Raw genomic sequence first — 15,449 nt, 5'->3', positions numbered from 1 at the left:
ATGGATGCTATGACTCTACAAGGTCATATGATCACACCATATAACTCTGGACTCCATCTTGGAGAGTATGTAATTTTCCACAAACTACCCTGCAAACCAAGTTTAGAAACAAAGAGTTCCCGCCATAGGATAAAGCTATATAAGGCAGGGAATGACATCATTGGTGTTTCTTCAATCCCCACTCAAGAGGACACCTAGATTGTTAATAACTATAAAATATTTTCCATATTATTTGTTATAAAGCATGCAACCCCCTCACTGTGTTTCTCTCCCTTCACAGGCACCTTGAACATTTCTGAGTCGTATGGACTCATCAACCACCTCATGGCAGCTTTCAATCTCACCCCCTCTGACCCTTCAACATTTATCCTAATGGGCATCCCTGGCCTGGAGGCTGCCCACATCTGGATTTCCATCCCTTTCTCTACATTCTACATTATCAGCCTGTTGGGAAATTTCACACTTCTGTCTGTTGTAGGTAAGGAGCAAACCCTGCACAAGCCAATGTACCTGCTGCTCTGCATGTTGGCGCTTACAGACATTGCTACACCTACATTCATTGTGCCAAAGACACTGGGTATATTTTGGTTCAATTTGAAAGGCATTACTCTGGCTGGCTGCCTCACCCAGATGTTCTTCCTCCACACGGTTTCTGTTATGCACTCAGCCGTCCTAGTGGCAATGGCCTTCGATCGCTACGTTGCCATATGTAACCCTCTGAGATATACTACCATCCTCAGCAATGCACAAATAGCTAAGCTAGGGCTTGTAGGTTTGACAAGAGCTGTTCTCTTCATTCTGCCCCTACCCCTGCTCATGAGTCAGCAGCATTTCTGTTCCAACCGCATTATCCCCCACACGCAATGTGAGTTCATAGCTGTGAAGAAGATGGCATGTGGGGACATCACAGTCTCCAGGATATATGGCTTGGTGCTAATGGTCGTAATCAATGGGTTGGACCTAACGCTCATTGCCCTGTCCTACGGTCTGATCATTAGGGCCGTCCTCAGAATTTCCTCTAAGAAAGCCCACCGGAAAGCATTCAACACTTGCACAGCCCACATCTGTGTGATGCTGACATATTATACGCCTGGACTCTTCTCCAATCTCACACACCGGTCTCAAGGTATCGCTCCCCATGTTCACATCATTTTGGCTGACCTCTATCTCCTCATCCCTCCCATGCTCAATCCTATCATTTATGGGGTCAAAACCAAAGAGCTTCGTGACAAAGTAGGCAAATACACCTGCAGAAGGTGATTGCCTGGTGCCACTGACTTGAAACCTGTATGACAAGAGGCGGAAATCATATCTGCTCTTTAATCAAGTCGCTTTGTCCCAGTTTGGTTGAACTAAACATTGTGGAAGTTCATAGTCTGAGAATTTCCTCCCATCCAATATCTTATCATTCCATCACTAAACACTGCTCTCTCCGATGCTGAGTTTCCTCTCTCTGACCATCACCTGACCTCTTTTATTGTCCACCATCAGACTCCATGCCCACAAACCCTGTTACTCAGCCTTTCCATGACTCTAAGGCTATGTCTACACTACCACAGTAAGTCAACCTTCTCTACGCAACTCCAGCTACGTGAATAAGGTGTCTGGAGTTGCTGTACCTTAGGTCGAGTTACCGCGGGGTCTACATTTTGTGTGTGTTGGAGGAGAGGGGAGGATAGTTGATGGGAGAAAATCTCCCATCGACTTATCTTACTGTTCTCATAGGGGGTTGACTGCAGAGCGATCTGTAGTCAATTTGGCGGGTCGTTACTAGACTGACTAAATCGACAATGAGTGGATCAATCTCAGAGCATCAATCCCATCTGTAGCCCTAAGACTCCCATAAGATACTGTAGCATTTTTATGCAAAGTGGTTTTCCATTAGTCCCTGTGCCATCAGGGGTCTTGTTCAGTTTTACAAACAGAAGCTACACTTTCAGATAGCCAAAGAGAAAAAGAAAGAAAAGGCAATGCTGAACTTCTTTATTAGGTGTAAGCTTATGCTCAAATAAATTTGTTAGTCTCTAAGATGCCAGAAGTACTCCTTTTCTCATTATATGCACAGTGATTCATTGAGCAAAATGTATCTGATTTTTCTATGTCAAATCCATCAGGAAACCTGGACGATAATCCTAATGTTTCAATAGGAAAGTCCTAATACAGGAAAGCTGCTATAGGAATTGAGGGCATTCTACTAGAATTTACTGGTGAGAGTGGCGAAACCATGCGTTTTTGAGAACTGGACTGCTGTATTTAATTACTACATCACCTTTGAGTAAAAATAACTTACGGCTTTGCCCAGTTGATTTTGGAGTCAATTTTGGAGTGGAAGAGACTATGAACTTTCCTTGTGTCCCAGAGAGGGCTCTTTCTGATATCCCCATGCCCACAGAGCGGGGTTTCTTGTTTCCATGAACCTTTCCCATGTTTTTGTTTATTGTTCTTACAAGTGCTGTTTAATAAATTATATTTGGTTTCAACTCAATGTAGTGATCAGGTGGTCAGGAAAGCATCCAATGTGAAGAGAGTATCCCAGAGCGGGGACACTGTAGCCCCTGTCCTAAGTGACCATGATGAGACTGGGGGTTCAGCCTCCCAGGAATCCTGGGCCCAGCCTTGTCACAGTTATGAGGATTCTGCCATGCAGGAGAATGGAAGGAGAGTCCTTGAAGTCAGGCAGGCCTGTGGGAAAAGGGAGTGGGAGTGGGGACTCAGACCCTTTCCTCAGCGAATTCTCCTGGGATAATGCAGAAGCCAGGAAAGTTCCCCACAATAGTTCCCCACTTACATTAGGGAACTGGGATAAATGGACAGGTTGGATTTTAGTGACATGTAAAGGGATGTGTAACTTGTGAAATCTTCATACAAATGATAAAATCTGAAAAGTGTAACTTTTGGGAATACAATTTCTGCATGAGGTGAATACAACATCACTGTACAACATGGCTTCCCAGAGACTGGTATCAGATAAAAGCTTTTCCCTGTGCTATTTTATTATGGGATAAGAGCAGGAAACCTGACATTGTTTATTTGGCAACAACTGATCAACAACAAGTAGGAATCACTCCTTCCTATCAGATTCAATATTTAGATGCAATGGAGGCCTCCACAGAATTAATTCTCCTGAGCAAAAATGCCGATGAAGTTTATGAGCAACCATCAATAAAGAAATTAATGAAAAATCTGAGTTTGATTTTTCTCATTGTGCTCCAAAGAAAGATTCTGGAAATGGTAAACGCTGGTTCAAAACATCTACAATCTAACGACACACACCTATACAAAACAGAGAAAACACAGACCTCTCCAAAGCAGCATTACTTCTCAAAGCCACTGAACTTGTAGCTTCATTTCAAATTCAGTTAAAAGAAGCCAAATGTTCTGAAAGTAAATTATCAGGAAAATGGGGAAGAGAGATCAAGTAAGTCTGAAGAGAAGTGCTTGAGAAAGGCAAAGGGCAGGGGAGCAGCTCATTTTGTGGCAGACCAGGGAGCAGAACAGACCTGCTACAGGCAGGTGCAGGGGAGAGGATCGGAGGGAAGGCAGAATCTGCCCCTGAACAACGGCCCAAAGATCCCTCCCTGAGGGAAGGGAGGGCCTGCTGCAGGGACACCCCGGGAGGGAAGCAGTCGTCTCTCACATGAATGCTGGACTTGACTGATCCCCTTTACTTGCTCTTGGGGCTACCCCAGCAGGGGAGAGCCCTGGGACTGAGCTGGCCCTGGGAGGTTGGGCCACGTCACAGGAAGAGGCAGTTGCTGCCTGAGAAGAAAGGAGTGAGAGCTTGTTACATGCCACCGCCAGAAGGTTCCTTGGGCTGAGCAGACACCCGTCCTGCTGCTTTACCCCAGACGGACACCTTGGGACCTTCGCAGGGAGGTGGTAGGAAGAGGCCCAGGTAGGCAGCAGGTATAATAGGCCAGGGGAGGCTAAACCTCCCTCAGCTGTGCAGCCCCCAACCTGCCGCCTTTGGGAGAGGGGACATCTAGGCCCTGGCCTGCGCTCCACCCCGATGCCCCCTCCCGCTTTTTCCCCATGGCCCCCCCACACTCCACTTCCTCTTATCCCTGCTCTGCCCCTTTGCCGAGGCCCCCTTTGCTTATAGCTGAATCCTTCCTCTCCTCCCCCGAGAGGCCCCCGCAGCCCACCACTCACCGAGCCTCTCCCCTTCTCCATCGCCCCGTGGGGCCCTCCGTTCCCCACGGTGTTGGCTCTAGTCTGGACTCCCTCCTCTCCACCACCCCTTCCTCCGTGGCCCCACTACCCACAGATCACCGAGTCCCTCCTGTCCTCCATCCCCCTCCCCCATGCCCTCCCACATGTGCTTCTCTGACTCCTTCGTCTCCTCCACTCTCATTTCCCCAGGGTCCTTTGCCCACTGCCTGCTGAGTCCCTCCTCCCCTACAGACCAAACTCCCCTCCCCCAAGGCCCCTACCACCTGCCATTTGCCAGTAAAAAAACAGAACCATGTTTCAAAATGGGCCTTGGCCTCCTGGCCCTCCGTACTCCAGCCCCCTTAGCTGAGTTGTTCCAGTATCTCAAGGCGTAACAGCAGGAGGAGTCACACAGCTGGGCCAGGTATAGGAGCCAGACATCAACCAAAGACCAGAGGCATGGATATGCCATCAGTGATTAAGTGGTGCAAAGTCCAAAGAGGGAGAGAAAATGAATTGGGGACACTAGAATCAGCAAAGTTGTGTTACGATTTTTCTCATTTACATTGAAATATTACTAGATACTTCAATTTAAGAGTACAGTGAGCAGGCAGATACAGTTTTCTGCTTTCCTTGCAGACAGTTTTCCAGTTTTTTCAGAGACCCTGCGTTCACTGAAAGTGGAGTAAGAGACTGGAAAAATATAGGAAAAAAACTTCAGAAACATATACAATCTGCCATACACAAGCAGTGTTCTGAAAAGTGGCTTTTTTTTTTAAACAGTTGGCATTACATGAAAACAGAGACTAAGCTGCTAGAATCATCAATGCTTTACCTGGCTAAGCAAGGAATTGCACTGCAGGGGCAGGAAGAGAGAGAAGAATCAGCAAAACATGGAAACTTTGTGGAATTATGCAATTTAATTTAGAGTATGATGAAGAATTTGCAAAAAAAAAAAAAAACGAACACACAAACAAAAATACCCTGAATGATTCTTTCCATCTCAAAAGCCACTCAACTCATAATGAGCTTTTACGAATTGCTGCTGATATTGTGAAAAGCACAATCATTCAGAAAGTTCAGGAGAATGGGTTTTGTACTGTTCTTGTTGATACAACACTCAGTTTTAAACAAGAAGAAATGACATTATGGATGAGACAGAAAACCAGAAAATAAAGGAATGATCTCTAGCATTTGTGGATTGTTCTGAGGATGCTGGCACCATCTATCACAACATTAAGCAGTTCTTATAAGCATCGAGGACTGCAAACTTGCCAGTCATAGCACACTGTTATGAACGGGTGGGTGTCGTAGCAGGTCATGTAAGTGGAGTACAGCAAAAAATGGTGCAAGATCACCCCACTGCTGTATATACTCACTGCATAGTTCATAAATTGAATTTGGTTTTAGTTGAAACCTGAAATGTAAACTGGAAAGCAACAGGATGTTTTTTACACTCTAGAGGGCTTGTTTACCATCTTGCCACAGCCTGGCATACACCATGCTTACTTAGAGGGTCAGAAAACACTTGGAGTGAAATGGAATTGTCTAACTTATGTGACACAAGATGGGCATGCAGATGGAAAAAGGCATCTGTTGTAAAAAAAAGCCATGAGAACACTTCTCAGCAGTTTGTTGGGACTATCAGAACCACGCTACTGAAGATTTATTGAAGCTTTCAGTTTGGTGAAGAATGGGCAGAAAACTGATTTTTGTGTATTCTTAATATGATTCACATGGCACACAAAGTTCTGCAGACTCAAGAGACAATACTTTCTCAGGCTTGATATGTACGTCAGGGAACTGTTAAATTGTTAGAGTGTATGTGAGCCAGCACTAAGTGGGATGCGGTTTGGGAGGAAGACCAGAAGTTCTGTGAGTGTCATGGTGCCGCAGTTACCTCTGTCATGGAGGAAGAGTATTCTCACAAACAACCTGTGAAAAAAGCAAGCCTTCCTTGACTATTCAGTTCTTACTAGTTGTCATAAATATAACAGGGAAGGGTAACCACCTTTCTGCATACAGTGCTACAAAATCCCTCCTGGCCAGAGGCAAAATCCTTTCACCTGTAAAGGGTTAAGAAGCTCAGGTAACCTCTCTGGCACCTGACCCAAAATGACCAATGAGGGGACAAGATACTTTCAAATCTGGACGGGGGGGAGGGGGGAAAGGCCTTTGTCTGTCTGTCTGTGTCATACCTTTGCCAGGAACAGATCAAGGATGCACGCCCTTCAAAGCCTGTAAAGTTAGTAAGTAATCTAGCTAGAAAATCCATTCGGTTTTCTTTGTTTTGGCTTATAAATTCGCTGTGCTGGAGGAAATGTGTATTCCTGTTTTTTTTTTGTCTTTTTGTAACTTAAGGTTTTGCCTATAGGGATTCTCTATGTTTTGAATCTGACTGCCTGTAAGATTGTCTTCCATTCTGATCTTACAGAGTTGTTCTCTTTTCTTTTTTTTTTTCTTCTTCTAATAAAGTTCTGATTTTTAAGAATCTGATTGGTTTTTTTGGGTCTTTTTGTGCTTGTTAGTGGCTTATTCCTTCACCTGCTTACTTCCCTGGTCCTTCTTGCATGAACAGAGAGCAACAATACCCAAAGTCCAAAGGTGCAAACAATTCGATGTTTATTGGGGTGAACTTCCAGCAAGCATGATTCCAGTTTCCTTCCTTAGTGTCCCCCTTCCCAGCTCTGACACCACAGAGCCTTACACCTGTGTCCCTCTTCCCATTCCCCCCCCTTAGCAAAACATGATTCCAATTTCCCCACCCCCATTCCCTGTTCCCATTCTTCCCACCCTGACTTCCTGACTGACTGCAGACTATATAGTAAAACTTGAGTTCTGCTTAGCTATACCTTAACCAATCATTTTACTGAAATTTAACTAACCAGTCCTAACATATTGTAACATGATTATTTAACCAATTATATTCCACCATCTTAATTAGTTTACACCCAGCAAAATTAATTGTACAGCAGACAGAAACAATCGCAGAACCAGACAGAGATTATACAGACAAACAATAGGGAAATGGGAACTACAATGAAAGAACAACTTAGAAATGAGGATTTCACATCCCAGCTATTGATAAGTGAGTTCTTGCCAGGCAGGATGCTATCAAACTAAGTTTCCTTTTACATTTTCTAGGCACTTCCCTTTCTCTGGTGATGATAGGCTCTATCAGGACCAGTTTGTATTCCTAACAGCCCAATAACACCTTATTTCAACGAGTCTAGGGGTATGTCTACACTACAAAATTAGGTCGAATTTATAGAAGTCGTTTTTTTAGAAATTGTTTTTATATAGTTGATTGTGTGTGTCCCCACACAAAATGCTCTAAGTGCATTAACTCAGCGCAGTGCTTCCACAGTACCGAGGCTAGCATCGACTTCCAGAGTGTTGCACTGTGGGTAGCTATCTCACAGTTCCCGCAGTCTCCGCTGGCCATTGGAATTCTGGGATGAGTCCCAATGCCTGATGGGGCAAAAAACATTCTCGCAGGTGGTTCTGGGTACATGTCATCAGGCCCTCCCTCTGTGAAAGCAATGGCAGACAATCACTTTGCCCATTTTTCCTGAGTTACCTGTGCAGACGCCATACCATGGCAAGCATGGAGCCCGCTCAGCTCACTGTCACCGTATATCTCTTGGGTGCTGGCAGATGCGGTACTGCATTGCTACACAGCAGCAGCAACCTATTGCCTTGTGGCAGCAGATGGTGCAATAGGCTTGAAAACCATTGTCATTATGTCCTAGGTGCTCCTGGCCACTTCAGTAAGGTCAGTCAGGAGCGCCTGGGCAGACATGGGCACAGGGACTAAATTAGGAGTAACTTGACCAGGTCATTCTCTTTAGTCCTGCCGGCAATCCTATTGCACCATCTTATGGTGAGCAGGCAGGGGATGAGGATGGCTTGCAGTCCTACCGCACTGTCTGCTGCCAGTCAAAGATGTAAAAGATAGATGGAGTGGATCAAAACAAGAAATAGACCAGATTTGTTTTGTATTCATTTGCTTCCCCCAACCCCTCTGTCAAGGGCACCTTGAAAACTTTAATGGAGATTCAGCCCTGCCTGAAACACCAGAGGGAGGGATAGGTTAGTGAGTTGAGTATTGGCCTGTTAAACCCAGGGTTTTGAGTTCAATCCTTGAGGGGGCCATTCTGTGTGATAGTTGTTTTTGTTTTTCCTTGATGTAAAGCCACCCTCTTTGTTGATTTTAATTCCCTGTAAGCCAACACTGTAAGCCATGTTCTCATTCTCCCCTCCCTCCATCAGAGCAATGGCAGACAATCATTCTGCACCTTTTTTCTGTGCAGACACCATACCATGGCAAGCATGGAGCCCGCTCAGATCACTTTGGCAATTAGGAGCACATTAAACACCACGCGCCTTATCCAGCAGTATATGCAGAACTATAACCTGGCAAAGCGAAACCAGGTGAGTAGGCAATGTCAGTGCAGTGACAAGAGTGATGAGGACATGGACACAGACTTCTCTCAAAGCACGGGCCCTGGCAATGCGGGCATCGTGGTGCTAATGGGGCAGGTTCATGTGGTGGAACGTCGATTCTGGGCCCAGGAAAAAAACACAGACTGGTGGGGCCGCATAATGTTGCAGGTCTGGGACGATTCCCAGTGGCTGCAAAACTTTTGCATGCATAAGGGCACTTTCATGGAACTTTGTGACTTGCTTTCCCCTCTCCTGAAGCGCATGAATACCAAGATGAGAGCAGCCCTCACAGTTGAGAAGTGAGTGGCAATAGCCCTGTGGAAGCTTGCAACGCCAGACAGCTGCCGGTCAGTCAGGAATCAATTTGGAGTGGGCAAATCTACTGCGGGGGCTGCTGTGATGCAAGTAGCCAACGCAATCAAAGATCTGCTGATATCAAGGGTAGTGACCCTGGGAAATGTGCAGGTCATAGTGGATGGCTTTGCTGCAATGGGATTCCCTAACCTGTGGTGGGGCGATAGACGGAACCCATATCCCTATCTTGGCACCAGAGCACCAAGGCAGCAAGTACATAAACCGCAAGGGGTACTATTCTGTAGTGCTGCAAGCACTGGTGGATCACAAGGGAAATTTCAGCAACATCAACGTGGGATGGCCGGGAAAGGTACATGATGCTCACATCTTCAGGAACTCTGGTCTGTTTCAAAAGCTGCAGGAAGGGACTTTCTTCCCAGACCAGAAAATAACCGTTGGGGATATTGAAATGCCTATAGTTATCCTTGGGGACCCAGCCTACCCCTTAATGCCATGGCTCATGAAGCCATACACAGGCAGCCTCAACAGTAGTCAGGAGCAGTTCATCTACAGGCTGAGCAAGTGCAGAATGGTGGTAGAATGTGCATTTGGACATTTAAAAGTACGCTGGCACAGTTTACTGACTCTGTTAGACCTCAGCAAAACTAATATTCCCACTGTTATTACTGCTTGCTTTGCACTCCACAATATATGTGAGAGTAATGGGGAGACGTTTATGGTGGGGTGGGAGGTTGAGGCAAATCACCTGGCTACTGGTTACATGCAGCCAGACACTAGGGCAGTTAGAAGAGCACAGGAAGGCACAGTGCGCATCAGAGAAGCTTTGAAAACCAGTTTCATGACTGGCCAGGCTACGGTGTGAAAGTTCTGTTTGTTTCTCCCTGATGAAACCCCCCGCCCCTTGGTTCACTCTACTTCCCTGTAAGCTAACCACCCTCCCCACCTCCTTTCGATCACCACTTGCAGAGGCAATAGAGTCATTGTTGCTTCACATTCATGCATTCTTTATTAATTCATCATACAAACAGGGGGGTAACTCCCAAGGTAGCCCAGGAGGGATGGTGGAGGAGGGAAGGACAAGGTCACACAGCACTTTAAAATTTTAAAACTTTAAAACTTATTGAATGCCAGCCTTCTGCTGCTTGAGCAATCCTCTGGGGTGGAGTGGCTGGGTGGCCGGAGGCCCCCCTGCACCACGTTCTTGGGCGTCTGGGTGAGGAGGCTAGGGAACTTAGGGAGGAGGGCGGTTAGTTACACAGGGGCTGGAGGGGTGATCTGTTCTCCTGCTTCCTTTCCTGCAGCTCAACCATACGCTGGAGTATATTAGTTTGATCCTCCAGCAACCTCAGCATTGAGTCCTGCCTTCTCTCATCACGCTGCCACCACCTTTTAGCTTCAGCCCTCTCTTCAGTCCACCACTTACTCTCTTCAGCCCGCCATCTCTCCTCCCGCACATTTTGTGCATTCCTGCACTCTGACATTGTCTGCCTCCAAGCATTCGTCTGTGCTCTGTCAGTGTGGGAGGACAGCATGAGGACAGAGAACATTTCATCACAAGTGTGTTTTTTTCGCCTTCTGATCTTCGCTAGCCTCTGAGAAGGAGGAGATCTTATGATCCTTGAAACACATGCAGCTGGTGGAGAAAAAAAAAGGGTCAGTGGTATTTAAAAAGACACATTTTATAGAACAATGGGTACACTCTTTCACGGTAAACCTTGCTGTTAACATTACATACATAGCACATGTGCTTTCATTCCAAGGTTGCATTTTGCCTCCCCCCGAGTGCGTGGCTAGCCCTTCGTCCCTCCCCCCTCCCCGTGGCTGACGGTGGGGAACATTTCTGTTCAGCCATAGGCAAACAGCCCAGCAGGAACGGGCACCTCTGAATGTCCCCTTAAGAAAAGCACCCTATTTCAACCAGGTGACCATGAATGATATCACTCTCCTGAGGATAACACAGAGAGATAAAGAACGGATGTTTTTTGAATGCCAGAAAACATATACTGCAACGCTTTGTTCTGCAGTGACCCTTGACTATGTGCTACTGGCCTGGAGTGGTAAAGTGTCCTACCATGGTGGATGGAATAAGACTGCCCTCCTCAGAAACCTTTTGCAAAGGCTTTGGGAGCACATCCAGGAAAGCCACGAATGCCAGGGCAAATTAATCATTAAACATGCTTGCTTTTAAACCATGTTTACTATTTTAAAAGGTACACTCACCTGAGGTCCCTTCTCCACCTGGTGGGTCCAGGAGGCAGCCTTGGGTGGGTTTGGGGGGTACTGGCTCCAGGTCCAGGGTGAGAAACAATTCCTGGCTGTTGGGAAAACCAGTTTCTCTGCTTGCTTGCTGTGAGCTATCTACAACCTCATCATCATCATCTTCCTCATCCCCAAAACCTGCTTCCGTGTTGCCTCTATCTCCATTGAAGGAATCAAACAACACAGCTGGGGTAGTGGTGGCTGAACCCCGTAAAATGGCATGCAGCTCATCATAGAAGCAGCATGTTTGGGGCTCTGACCCTGAGCGGCCGTTTGCCTCTCTGGTTTTCTGGTAGGCTTGCCTCAGCTCCTTAAGTGTCATGGGGCACTGCTTCAGGTCCCTGTTATGGCCTCTGCCCTTCATGCCCTGGGAGATTATGATAAATGTTTTAGCATTTTGAAAACTGAAACGGAGTTCTGATAGCATGGATTCCTCTCCCCATACAGCGATCAGATACCGTACCTCCCGTTTGGTCCATGCTGGAGCTCTTTTGCGATTCTGGGACTCCATCATGGTCACCTCTGCTGATTAGCTCTGCATGGTCACCTGCAGCTTGCTATGCTGGCCAAACAGGAAATTGAAATTCAAAAGTTCGCGGGCCTTTTCCTGTCTATTTGGCCTATGTATCTGAGTTGAGAATGCTGTCCAGAGCAGTCACAATGGAGCACTCTGGGATATCTCCTGGAGGCCAATCCACAGGCATCCACAGTACCCCAAATTCGACCCAGCAAAACCGATTTCAGCACTAATCCCCTTGTCGGGGGTGGAGTAAGGAAATCGATTTTAAGAGCCCTTTAAGTTGAAAAAAAGGGATTCATTGTGTGGACAGTTGCAGGGTTAAATCAATTTAATGCTGTTAAATTCTACCTCAAAGCCTAGTGTAGACCAGGGCTAGTTTGAAATGTGAGGATATGACCGTTCACTTCCCAGCTTATGGCTGCCTCTGCTGCTTAGCCAGAGGCCTTAGCCTAAGCACAGAGCCTCAGACTGTCATGGTGAGAAAAGGCCTTATACAGTCAGACAGTGATTTTGAATCTCTCTTTTATAAATCTTGTCATAAATATAAAGGGAAGAGTAAACATCTTTAAAATCCCTCCTGGCCAGAGGAAAAACCCTTTCATCTGTAAAGGGTTAAGAAGCTAGGATAACCTCGCTGGCACCTGACCACAATGACCAATGAGGAGACAAGATACTTTCAAAGCTGGAGGGCGGGAGAAACAAAGGGTCTGTCTGTCTGTGTGATGCTTTTGCTGGGGACAGAACAGGAATGGACTCTTCGAACTTAGGAAGTAATCTAGCTAGAGATGCGTTAGATTATGATTTCTTTAAATTTCCAAGGAAATAGGCTGTGCTGAATTGAATGGATATTCCTGTCTTTGTGTCTTTTTGTAACTTAAGGTTTTGCCTAGAGGGATTCTCTATGTTTTGAATCTAATTACCCTGTAAGGTATTTAGCATCCTGATTTTACAGAGGTGATTCTTTTACTTTTTCTTCAATTAAAGTTCTTCTTTTAAGAACCTGATTGCTTTTTTCATTGTTCTTAAGATCCAAGGGTTTGGGTCTGTGGTCACCTATGCAAATTGGTGAGGATTTTTATCAAGCCTTCCCCAGGCGGGGAGTGCAATGTTTTGGTGAGGATTTTTGGGGGAAAGACGTTTTCAAACAACGCTTTCCCAGTAAACCCAGTCAAACGTTTGGTAGTGGCAGTGGAAGTCCAAGGGCAAAGGGTAAAATAGTTTGTACCTTGGAGAAGTTTTAACCTAAGCTGGTAAAAGTAAGTTTAGGAGGTTTTCATGCAGGTCCCCATATCTGTACCCTAGAGTTCAGAGTGGAGAAGTAACCTTGATACCTCTATAACTAGCTAGGTGATAAGAATACAACTAAATTCTTAGAGTTTAGGCCTTTACACACAGGACTGAATATCTATATACTAACAGTGCTCATCTTGTTTATTCTCAAGCCTCCCCAGGAAAGGGGGTGTAAGGGCTTGGGGCATATTTTGGGGAAATCAGAAGTCCAAGTGATCCTTTCTCTGTTCTTTGTCTAAAACACTTGGTGGTGGCAGTGTTTTATCTAATCCAAGAGCAAAGACTTTGTACCTAGGGGAAGTTTTTAACCTAAACTGGTAGAAATAAGCTTAGGGGGTCTTTCGTACAGGTCCCCACATCTGTACCCCAGAGTTCAGAGTGGGGAAAGAACCTTAACACGAGTATACTTGGACAAGGAGAATATCAGCCAGGTAAAATTTGAGTGATAAATGAAAATGGGGCAGATGGCTGTGTTAGAAACACTGTTGGGTGAATGTAATCTCAGGTTTTCATCCCAGTCAATGGAAATAGATAAAAGTGTATATGCAGAGCTAACATGTGAACCGGAGAGCACTGATGCTCTTCTCAGTAAATATACAAGTGCCCTTTCAATCAATTCAACACTTGCATACAGTAGAATCCTGTGTTCAATGAATCCTACTAAAAACAAGGGGAAAGCAGCATTTATCTTCTGCATAGGAAAGTTTGTATTCCAATCTGTATTAAGTCACTCTTCAGTTCTAAACTTCTTAAAGAACAACCATAACATTTTTTCAGAGTTATGAACATTTCAGTGTTACGAACAACCTTCATTTCCAACGTGTACATAACTCTGAGGTTTTCCAGTATAGCAAATCCTCCAGAGCTGCTGGTGTATATTCATTCTGCTACAGCAATAGAATTAAAAGAGGAATTTCTGTTTTGCCGTCCACTACCAACACGAGCAACTGGTGAAGAGCTTTATAAATTATTAAGTAATTTTCTCCAAGACACAGGCCTTGACTGGGGACACTGTTTTGGAATTTGCAGTGATGTGGGACAGTCTATGATAGGATGGCATAGCAGGCTTGTCTTATGTACTTTCCAGTGCAGTAAAGATAAATTTTATAAGCCTATTGTGGACAAACTAAACAAAATATGATATGGATATGAGTCATAGAACCATAGAATCATAGAATCATAGAATATCAGGGTTGGAAGGGACCCCAGAAGGTCATCTAGTCCAACCCCCTGCTCAAAGCAGGACCAAGTCCCAGTTAAATCATCCTAGCCAGGGCTTTGTCAAGCCTGACCTTAAAAACCTCTAAGGAAGGAGATTCTACCACCTCCCTAGGTAACGCATTCCAGTGTTTCACCACCCTCTTAGTGAAAAAGTTTTTCCTAATATCCAATCTAAACCTCCCCCATTGCAACTTGAGACCATTACTCCTCGTTCTGTCATCTGCTACCATTGAGAACAGTCTAGAGCCATCCTCTTTGAAACCCCCTTTCAGGTAGTTGAAAGCAGCTATCAAATCCCCCCTCATTCTTCTCTTCTGCAGACTAAACAATCCCAGCTCCCTCAGCCTCTCCTCATAAGTCATGTGCTCTAGACCCCTAATCATTTTTGTTGCCCTTCGCTGTACTCTTTCCAATTTATCCACATCCTTCTTGTAGTGTGGGGCCCAAAACTGGACACAGTACTCCAGATGAGGCCTCACCAGTGTCGAATAGAGGGGAACGATCACGTCCCTCGATCTGCTCGCTATGCCCCTACTTATACATCCCAAAATGCCATTGGCCTTCTTGGCAACAAGGGCACACTGCTGACTCTGACATTACTGACACTACTCTGACACTGCTCAGAGCTCCGGTACGAAACTGTGGAAAAACCTGAGTGTCTCTGGATTAAGTTTAGAAGTGTGTGCAACAAGAGTGATGTCATGGTGGGAGTCTGCTATAGACCACCGGACCAGGGGGATGAGGTGGATGAGGCTTTCTTCCGGCAACTCACGGAAGCTACTAGATCGCATGCCCTGATTCTCATGGGTGACTTTAATTTTCCTGATATCTGCTGGGAGAGCAATACAGCGGTGCATAGACAATCCAGGAAGTTTTTGGAAAGCGTAGGGGACAATTTCCTGGTGCAAGTGCTAGGGGAGCCAACTAGGGGGAGCGCCTTTCTTGACCTGCTGCTCACAAACCGGGTAGAATTAGTGGGGGAAGCAAAAGTGGATGGGAATCTGGGAGGCAGTGACCATGAGTTGGTTGAGTTCAGGATCCTGACGCAGGGAAGAAAGGTAAGCAGCAGGATACGGACCCTGGACTTCAGGAAAGCAGACTTTGACTCCCTCAGGGAACAGATGGCCAGGATCCCCTGGGGGACTAACATGAAAGGGAAGGGAGTCCAGGAGAGCTGGCTGTATTTCAAGGAATCCCTGTTGAGGTTACAGGGACAAACCATCCCGATGAGTCGAAAGAATAGTAA

At 45.7% G+C, this 15,449-nt stretch overlaps 1 protein-coding gene across 1 annotated transcript; it reads left to right on the top strand.

Annotated features, from left to right (window-relative positions):
• Positions 1-301: 301 nt before the first annotated feature.
• On the top strand, positions 302-1,262 carry LOC119842710 (olfactory receptor 52K2-like). The gene has a single exon (XM_038371147.2). The coding sequence runs from the start codon at positions 325-327 to the stop codon at positions 1,258-1,260; it is 936 nt and encodes a 311-aa protein (XP_038227075.1). The 5' UTR covers positions 302-324; the 3' UTR covers positions 1,261-1,262.
• Positions 1,263-15,449: the final 14,187 nt, after the last annotated feature.

Source organism: Dermochelys coriacea, chromosome 1 (assembly GCF_009764565.3).
Source record: "Dermochelys coriacea isolate rDerCor1 chromosome 1, rDerCor1.pri.v4, whole genome shotgun sequence".
NCBI lineage: Eukaryota > Metazoa > Chordata > Testudines > Dermochelyidae > Dermochelys > Dermochelys coriacea.
The sequence above is the reverse complement of the archived record's forward strand: the minus strand, read 5'-3'. Positions and strand labels throughout refer to the sequence as shown.

Excerpts from the sequence above, each read along its gene's own strand:
- LOC119842710 (XM_038371147.2), top strand. The coding sequence starts at position 325 with ATGGCAGCTTTCAATCTCACCCCCTCTGACCCTTCAACATTTATCCTA.